At 48.4% G+C, this 9,654-nt stretch overlaps 1 protein-coding gene and 1 long non-coding RNA gene across 8 annotated transcripts in view; one reads left to right on the top strand and one right to left on the bottom strand.

The window, feature by feature from the left end:
- Positions 1-1,185: 1,185 nt before the first annotated feature.
- Positions 1,186-2,511, top strand: LOC139026676 (uncharacterized). 7 transcript variants are annotated; one of them, XR_011478568.1, is made up of 5 exons: positions 1,787-1,830; positions 1,873-1,920; positions 2,140-2,221; positions 2,279-2,454; positions 2,493-2,510. It is a non-coding gene; the product is annotated as an uncharacterized lncRNA (long non-coding RNA). The 7 variants fall into 7 exon arrangements; XR_011478567.1 differs by having other exon boundaries at positions 2,133-2,221; XR_011478566.1 differs by having other exon boundaries at positions 1,873-1,933; positions 2,133-2,221.
- The window catches only part of mapk6 (mitogen-activated protein kinase 6), a 30,359-nt gene continuing 23,209 nt past the window's right edge, over positions 2,505-9,654 (bottom strand). The window contains 12 exon segments of the mRNA XM_024144561.2: positions 2,505-5,562; positions 5,688-5,733; positions 5,735-5,798; positions 5,926-5,980; positions 5,982-6,080; positions 6,082-6,140; positions 6,509-6,603; positions 6,605-6,671; positions 7,987-8,002; positions 8,005-8,037; positions 8,039-8,115; positions 8,118-8,133. Of these exon segments, the coding sequence (XP_024000329.2) occupies positions 4,249-5,562; positions 5,688-5,733; positions 5,735-5,798; positions 5,926-5,980; positions 5,982-6,080; positions 6,082-6,140; positions 6,509-6,603; positions 6,605-6,671; positions 7,987-8,002; positions 8,005-8,037; positions 8,039-8,115; positions 8,118-8,133 (1,941 nt within the window). The 3' untranslated portion in view covers positions 2,505-4,248.

Genomic DNA, 9,654 nt, shown 5'->3' with positions numbered 1-9,654 from the left:
TTGGGTAGAGTGTGTATACCAACAGTGATACATTAACCCAGTCCTAGTGAGGCGTTGGGTAGAGTGCTGGTATACCAACAGTGATACATTAACCCAGTCCTAGTGAGGTGTTGGTAGAGTGCTGGTAAACCAACAGTGATACATTAACCCAGTCCTAGTGAGGTGTTGGGTAGAGTGCTGGTATACCAACAGTGATACATTAACCCAGTCCTAGTGAGGTGTTGGGTAGAGTGCTGGTAAACCAACAGTATACATATACCCAGTCCTAGTGAGTGTTGGGTAGAGTGCTGGTATACCAACAGTGATACATTAACCCAGTCCTAGTGAGGGGTTGGGTAGAGTGCTGGTATACCAACAGTGATACATTAACCCATCCTAGTGAGGTGGGTAGAGTGCTGGTATACCAACAGTGATACATTAACCCACCTAGTGAGGTGTTGTTAGTGCTTGTAAACCAACAGTGATACATTACCAGTCTTAGTGAAGGTTTGGGAGAGTCCTGTAAACCAACAGTGATACATTAACCCAGTCCTAGTGAGGTGTTGGGTAGAGTGCTGGTATCTGCTGGTATAGATCAGGGCCCGAGGGGGTAGACGGAGTCCAGGTGCATCCCAATGGCATCATGTTCCCTTGGCCCATAAGGCTCTGGTCTAAAAGTAGTGCACCATACAGGGAACAGGGTGCTAGAGGTACGTGTAGCTGTTGGTTCAGTGGCTGGGTGTCAAAGGTGCCTCCATGTTGCTGTGCAATAAAACCAGTCTACTGGGACATTGTAAAACTGGACCCTACAGTCAGTACTTTACACACAGGAGACAGGAGAGGGAGGAGAGAGAGACATGAGAGAGACAGGAGAGGGAGGAGAGGGAGGAGAGACAGGAGAGGGAGGCGAGAAAGAGAAGGGAAACAGGAGAGGGAGGAGAGAGAGAGAAGGGAGACAGGAGAGGGAGGAGAGAGAGAGAAGGGAGACAGGAGAGGGAGGAGAGAGAGAGAAGGGAGGAGAGAGAGAGAAGGGAGGGAGGAGAGGGAGGAGAGAGAGAGAGAAGGGAGACAGGAGAGGGAGGAGAGAGGATGCATGAAGATGTGTTTGTGCATAGCGCTTTTTCAACAGTTGTCCTTGAAACAAATGGTTTCAAATCCTTTCTAAAACAGAGACGAAAGAAAAAGACATTCCAACTGTTTGCTGGTCATGTTTATTAAATGAGATATTTCATAGAACAGGGGAACCGATTATTACAAAATGGAGAGGCAGCTTTAAGGCAAAAACTAATGTCCTCATGTTGTACATGCTACACCTTCAGAACTTAATCGCATCATGCTTGGAAACTTAAATATGTAATAAAAACACAATTAAATGTAATGATGTACACCATTAACTTCGTTTTAATGTACCTCCTGTTTCTTCCATGCACACGATTTTAACAATTTACATTWAAAAAAAATTAAGACTTAGGTGCTTCTCATGAAGCAGTCCCCCCCCCCAAAAAATAGAATGCACCTATAAATAAAAATAATGACAAATGATTGAAAATGGAAAGCTTCTATAACTTAAACAGATTAATTCATTATTAACTTGCATCCTACCATAACTAATGAGTCACCATAGTGACACAGTGAAAAATGGGATGTCCTTCCATCTCACTTCCCCGTCCCTCTCATCAAAACGCCTCGGTGTCCAGAACAGTTACATTGAAATAACACGTTGTCCCGTTCAAATAAATATCTGCTAGAAATAAATAATGGAAACACGACTGTCAAAACAGAAGAGAAGGTCACTATGTCAATGCAATGTGTGTGTGGATGGTAGTGTGTGTGTGTGTGTGTATGAGGATGGTAGTGTGTGTTGGTTGTGTGTGTGTGATGATGATGGTGTAGTGTGTGTGTGGTGCGGTGTGTGTGTGTGGTGTGTATGAGGATGGTAGTGTGTGTGTGGTGTGTGTGTATTGAGGATGGTGTGTGTGTGTGTGTGTGTTGTGGTGTGTGTGTTGTGTGGTGTTGTATGAGGATGGTGTGTGTGTGGTGTGGTGTGTGTGTGTGTGGTGTGTATGAGGATGGTGGTGTGTGTGTGTGTGGGTGTGTATGAGGATGGTTGGTGTGTGTGTGTGTGGTGTGTGTGTGTGTGTGTGTGTATTGAGGATGTAGATGTGTGTGTTGTGTGTGTGTGTATGAGGATGGTAGTGTGTGTGTGGTGTGTGTGTGTATGAGGATGGTAGTGTGTGTGTGGGTGTGTGTGTGTATGAGGATGGTAGTGTGTGTGCGGTGTGTGTGTATGAGGATGTAGTGTGTGTGTATGAGGATGGTAGTGTGTGTGTGGTGTGTGTGTGGTGTCGTGTGTGTGTGTGTGCGTGTGTGTGTATGAGGATGGTAGTGTGTGTGTGGTGTGTGTGTGTGTATGAGGATGGTAGTGTGTGTGTGTGTGTGTGTGTGGTGTGTGGTGTGTGTGTGTGTGTGTGTGGTGTGTGTGTGTGGTGTGTGTGTTGTGTGTGTGTATTGAGGATGGTAGTGTGTGTGTGGTGTGTGTGTGTAAAGCACTAGTGTGGCTTCGAATGTCTCTCGCTGCTGTTACCTTGAGGTAGATAACACATTTACAAAAGGTCCAGGTGTAATGGTTTGCTGCTGGCATCATGTGTCAAAACAATTACAGTTGAAATGAGGGGTTTCAGGAAGCCTCTTTTGGGAAATTATACAGAAATAAATTAAACACTTGGTAAAAAATAATTAAAGTACATTTTCAAATAAAAACCTTTATTTTTATTTTAAAGAAAAAGCCCGTCTCCCCCTCCCTAGTGAAAAGACCTACAGCGATGGTGATGTCAGTATGACTACGTCTCCCACAATACACCTCTCTCCTTTAGTACACAATGCCCTCCATCTTCTCACATTGGCCCCGTTAAGATATTTATCCTTCCCATGGAGATAGAGAGATCATTACTTGGAAATAACCTGTCTTTGCATGGACATTTCCATTGAGGGCTTCCACCATTTTAAAGTATTGAACTGGGTGGGGATTCCTATGGGTTGGAGCGATCAGCTGATGAGCTGAGCATTGTCTTCTTCAAATTGGTTTGGCCTAGTTTGTAAATGGCATTAAGCAATATGACCGCCATCTAGTGGCCACAATAAATTAATAACACGATTTGGTTCAAAGACTCGGAGACTGCAGGTGGTGGTAAGTCACCAATATTAGCGTTACACTCTTCAAACATCAAAAGAAGAAGAAAATATACTACTTTAAAATGGAGATAGCCTCAATGGCCCTGGCCATGCTGTCACAGACACCAGAAACGGCCCTGCCATGCTGTCACAGACACCAGAACGGCCCTGGCCATGCTGTCACAGACACCAGAACGGCCCTGCCATGCTGTCACAGACACCAGAATGGCACTGGCCATGCTGTCACAGACACCAGAATGGCCCTGGCCATGCTGTCACAGACACCAGAATGGCCCTGGCCATGCTGTCACAGACACCAGAATGGCCCTGGCCATGCTGTCACAGACACCAGAATGGCCCTGGCCATGCTGTCACAGACACCAGAATGGCCTGGCCATGCTGTCACAGACACCAGAAACGGCCTGGCCATGCTGTCACAGACCCAGAATGGCACCTGGCCATGCTGTCACAGACACCAGAATGGCCCTGGCCATGCTGTCACAGACACCAGAATGACACAGATACAAAGCTGTGATTTCTATACATCTCTTCCTGTGTTGACCACATCACTGATCTGAAACGGTCAGATTGGTTTAAGTAATAGGGTGCAAACTTTCCTTTCACTTATTCAGCCAGGTGTCAGATCAGTGATGAGGTCAGGGGAAGGCTGCAGGATGAACAGTTCTGCTAGCATAGCACCACTTCTCATATCCCTCGATATCTCCTATCCAATTGTCCACCTCTCTTCCCCATTCCTCCTCTCCGTTAGTCTACAGTACTCAGTGTGCAGTGTAAATGCTGCCAGTTTGTGGATAATTGGGAAGTCAACTCAGATAGGCCCAGTGAACCCAGAGGTAATAACTCTGACGTTTGATCTGTTAGCAACTTTCAACCCAGTCTATTTTACCTTTAACTCCTACAACTAAAAAAAAGAATACAAAATAAAAGTGTATATTTTAAAAAGGAGCCATACGATAAGGTATGAAATGATTCAAGTAAAATAACATTACTATCATAATGAAATAAAATACAAGGACAACAGAACAGAAACCAGCCTAGAGATCTTGCACTGTGAGGAGCATGGTATCGTTTATGTTTCTAATTCAGATGCTTGAAGAAGCTGCTGTAGGTTGTGTGGGCGATCTGAGGAGAGCACTTGACCGTGGAGGGAGCGAGGGAGGCCTGGATGGACTTGACCGTGGAGGGAGCGAGGGAGGCCTGGATGGATTTGACCGTGGAGGGAGCGAGGGAGGCCTGGATGGATTTGAGCGGCACGTCAGTCGTAGCATCGAACCCCGGCAGCGCCAGAGAGTCCAGCTGCATGTTAAACATGATTTCTCCGCTCCGCGCCAGGAAGCCCCCCTCGTCCCGTTCCCTCTCCCCTCCCACATCCGAGGGCTCGGGTTCTGGGGTGTCGGCGCCAGCAGCACTCTCCCCGCTGCCCTCGTCCTTCCTGCTGAACAGTCTGTCCAGGTAGCTGGTGTAGGAGCTGTCCTTCTGGAGCTGCTCCTCTTTCCCAARGTCCCAGCGCCCCGCCCCGTCCATCAGACACCCACCTCTCCGCTCCTCCACCCTCTCCCCCCCTCCGAAGCTCTCCCAGGGGTGTGCGGGACGCGCCCCAGACCCAGCGGTCCCCACGGTGATGCTGACCTGAGCAAAGTTGACCAGACACTTCTCCTCCTTCTCCTGGCTGATGGTTTTGGACATGGAGCCTGACCGCGGAGCCTCCAGCTGGGACACAGACGAGTTGAGCTCGTTCAGGAGGCKCACCTCGCTCAGGAGGCCCACCTCGCTCAGGAGGCCCACCTCGCTCAGGAGGCCCACCTCGCTCAGGAGGCCCACTTCCACCTCGCTCAGGAGTCCCACGTCCCCCAGGAGTCCAACGTCGCTGGGCTCAGTTCGCAGGCTCAGTTTGATGGTGCCGGCGATGAAGGAGTCAAAGTCAAAGCCTTGATTCTGTTGAGTAGTCTGGGTCTGGTTCTTCTCTTGCTGGGAGTCCTTCTCCACGGGGCCCTTCTCTACCTGTAGAACCATTTGAGCCTTCACCAGGCCGTTCTTCTCACACTTGCTCTTCTGGGCCTTGTGCTCCTTGTCTCTGCCTGCAGCCTGGGCCTGTTTCTCTCTACTCTGCTGCTCCTTCCAGTTGGACAGATCTATAATGAGTTTGGGCTCGTAGTAGTGGTTGACCTCGCTGTCCCTCCAGATCAGATTATCCAGGTAGGATGGAGACGCCACCTTGTAGTTACAGGTGTGGGAACACTCCAGGTCACAGTACTTGTTCTCGTGGTGAAGGTCCAAGTGTTCGTCATCGGGGTCGGGCCACGAGCGTTCGGGAGTGAAGAGGGAGGAGTAGCCGTAGGAAGGATCGTCCAGGAACTCCCGGTCTCCGTCTGCATACTTACGAGGGTCCACCTGGAGGGACAGGGGTTAGGGTGGTGACTTGAGGAAGGTGTGTGTGTGTGTGTGTGTGTGTGTGTGTGTGTGTGTGTGTGTGTGTGTGTGTGTGTGTGTGTGTGTGTGTGTGTTTCTCTCCGTACCTGGACTCCTCTCTCGTCAGTTTGGTCAGACAGAGCCCGAGGTCCACCTGTACTCGTCAGTGTCCAGAGTGCTGTGGGTGTGGAGGTGCCAGTCCCCTTCAGAAAAGCTGGCTGTCACGGTACACTGATGGCGGGAGGGAGATAAAGGGTTAAGACAAGCCAAGCACAAACCCTGTGTTTGACCTCTTCTATAACTAGCTAGCTATGGAACCCAGTTGTAAGTATGTATGTAGACTACAGTATGTCTCCGCGTACCTGTCCCAGGTGTGGCTTGTGACCCTGTCCATCAGTAAAGATATCATCCACCTCATCCTCTATGTGGAAGGGGTGCAGGGAGACGGGTTCGTCCAGGGGGAAGGAGTAGTCAGACATGTAGGGGTGGGCTAGGGCTTCTCTTCGCTGTCAGACGGTCCATGGGGTTAAAGGTCAGGATCTTTTGCAGGAAATGCCAGGGCTGGAAGGGAAGAGGAACATTTACCATGGTGCCAGTGTGGCATGTATGGGGCTTTACAATATGGTATAGATAGAGTGTGTTAGTTTGTTGTGTGTTCACCTGGTGGTATGATGTCAGGCATCAGTTTGTCCAGTGTGTGTGTTTACGTCACGAGTGTGAATGTGTGTCAGACTTCACCCTGTGGTGACGTCGGGTCATAGCTTGGCAAGTGGTTGTGGGCTGGACATGTCACTTGATGGTATGTCTACACGAGTGCGAGTCTAGACTCCTACTGTGGGCTGGACGTCGGGCAGTAGCTGGCACAGTGGTTGTGTGGCTGGACATGTCACTGTTGTTGTGTCTATCACGAGTGCGAGTCTAGACTCACCCTGTGGGCTGACGTCAGGCAGTAGCTTGGCCAGTGGGTTGTGTGGTGGGACATGTCACCGTGTATGAAGGGGGATAACACTGTGTAACTCTGCCGTCCTCTTCTCTCAGCACAGGGATGGACTCCAGGATGAGCTGCAATCTGCTCCAAGCTCAATGTGCTCCTGCAGAACAACAGTTTCAAAACAGGGTTAAAAACACAGGGACGACGGGTTATTACAGGCAACACAGGGTAAAAACAGGAAACACGGGTTATACGGACAACACAAGGGTTAAAAACACAGGACACGGGTTATTACAGGACAACAACAGGGTTAAAGAACACAAGGAACCAGGGTTATTACAGGACAACACAGGGTTAAAAAACACAGGACACGGGTATTACAGGACAACAACAGGTTAAAACACAGGACAACAGGTTATTTACAGGAAACACACACAGGGTTCATTTACACCAGAGTCGGATGTCCCAACTCAGTGGCTTGTGGTTAGTGTGTCCACCGTGAGATTGAAGGTCGGGATGTGTAGTATCCTTAAGGCTTCTTAATTACGACATCAGAACTTAAGTACGGTTTAGTATTAAATTGTAACTTAGAATTACATTCTTCTAATGCACCCTGGCTTTAAGCTACCTGAAGCTTTCTTTTCATGTTATATAGGCAGACATAGGAAATAGCTACGGATAGCGGGAAGCAAACCCCCGTCTTGAGTCAATACTGACATCTTATTGGTAACATAAATATAACCAGGTTACTACAGGATGGTTTGATCCTGGTCGAGTGAGTGATACCAAAGAACTTAAAAATAGACCTGATGCTTTCTGTCTGTTCACTAAGCACAAGATTCAGTCAGTAGCACTAAAGTACTCGTTACACCACCCAAAGTTACCTCAGTTTGTCAGCCAACTCCCAAAGTTACACTCAGTTTAGTCAGCCAACTCCCAAAGTTTACCCTCAGCTTTACGTCAGCAGCTCAAGTTACCTCGTTCCTACAGGTTAGCCAGCCAACTCCCAAAGTTACCTCAGGTTAGCCAGCCAACTCCAAAGTTACCTCAGGTTACGCAGCCAACTCACAAGTTACCTCAGGTTAAGCAAGCCAACTTCAGGTTACCTCAGTATAAGCAAGCTAACTCTCCAGGTTACCTCAAGTTTAGCAAGCTAACTCTCCAGGCTTACCTCAGTTTAGCTAGCTAACTCGCAGGTACCTCAGTTAGCTAGCTAACTATCAAGGTTAACACCCCCCCCCCCCGCCCCCGCAAGAGTTAACACTGATATAGAAACAGCAAAGCAGCTCCATAATCCATACCCCCGTGGCCCACTTCACTGTCTGCCCCATATCAGTTACGCCATGTCAGTGTGTGAGCTCTGCCAGAAACCCACGTGCCATGAAGCCTGTGGCCTAACATTTCTGCCCCATAGTTCAGTGGCACAGTCACATGCCTCATGGGTCACTAAGTGTGAGTCTGTGCGTTGACCTGACCTGCGAAGAGCGTTTTTTCCCGGTGAGCATCTCGGCGAAGATGCATCCGGCAAGCCCCACATGTCAATGGCCTGGTGTAGTTGTTAGGGGAGACAGCAGGCGAGGAGACCGGGTACCATTTAGTCACCACCCTCAAGAAAGATGACCCTGGAGAAGAGGGAGAGAGGAAAAGGGAGGGTGAGTTTAGTCTTTAGAGTGAGAAGTGCACACTAAAGAGTTGAATGGAGTAAGAGCCGATGAAAACCTGAATTTCATATAGGACCCCTCCCTCTCTGTTCTAGAATACTCAACCCTCTCTCTCCTTGTTCAGATGACTCAACCCCTCTCCTCTTGTTCAGATGACTCACACCTCTCTCACTGTTCAGAATGACTGCACACCCCTCTCTCTGTTCAAGATGACTCAACCCTCTCTCTGTTCAGAATGACTCACACCCCCTCTCCTCTCTCTCTGTTCAGAATGACTCAACCCTCGTCTCTGTTCAGAAATGACTCACCCCTCTGTTCAGAATGACTCCACCCCTCTCTCTGTTCAGAATGACTCAACCCCTCTCTCTTTCAGAATGACTCAACCCCTCTCTGTTCAGAATGACCTCAACCACTCTCTCCTCTCTGTTCAGAAATGACTCAACCTCTCTCTCTGTTCAGAATGAGAACTAACCTCTCTCTCTGTTCAGACAATGACTCAACCTCTCTCTCTGTTCAGAAATGAACTCAACCTCTCCCTCTCTGTTCAGAATGACTCAACGCCCCCTCATCTCATGTTCAGAATGACTCAACCCCCTCTCTCTGTTCAGAATGAACTCAACCACTCTCTTCGTTCAGAATGACTCAACCTCTTTCTCTCTGTGTGTGTTTCAGAATGAATAAACAGAAATGTGACAACTGGTTTAATCAGCTCTTATGAGAATACACCTAAAACACAGACCCATCAGCTTACTAGTTGATTTTCTATATTAATGAAACAGTTGTCATCCTACTGTACTTGCAGTGTGTGCGTGTGTTGTGTGTGTGTGGTGGTGTGTGTGTGTGTCTCTCTCTTCTCTCCAGGCTTGTATTGACTTCAAAAGCACCATGATCCTGTGTAACTACATTCAGCTAATGACCTTAATGGTTGAGAAGCAGGAGACTCAAAGCTGTATCAACAGAAAACAAGTGCTTCTGGATGCTTCCCATATGCTCCCTAATTCCCTACAATGGACCGCCCTGGTCAACAGGTAAGTGCACTGAAGCCCTATGCTCCTATTCCCTACATGGACCCTGTCAATCAAGTATGTGCAACTGTAAGCCAATGGCTCCTATCGCCTACATGGACCCTGTCAACAGTAAGTGCACTGTAAAGCACTATGGCTCCCTATTCCCTACATTCGGAGCCCCTGGTAACCAGTACGTGGCATGTAAAGCACTATGGGCTCCATCCCCTACCATGACCCTGGTCAACAGATGTGGCACTGTAAAGCCACTATGGCTCTCCCTATTCCCTACATGACCCTGGTGCGAACAGTAGTGGCGAACTGTAAAGGCACTAATGGCTCCCTATTTCCCTACATGGACCTGTCAACAGTAGTGGCACCTGTAAAAGCACCTAAGGGTCCCTATCCCCTAATGGACCCTGGGTCAACAGTAAGTACAGACTGTAAGCACTATGAGCTCCGCTAATTCCTCATGTGA

Source organism: Salvelinus sp. IW2-2015, unplaced genomic scaffold (assembly GCF_002910315.2).
Source record: "Salvelinus sp. IW2-2015 unplaced genomic scaffold, ASM291031v2 Un_scaffold5473, whole genome shotgun sequence".
NCBI lineage: Eukaryota > Metazoa > Chordata > Actinopteri > Salmoniformes > Salmonidae > Salvelinus > Salvelinus sp. IW2-2015.
This window is presented reverse-complemented; position numbering and strand designations above follow the sequence as displayed.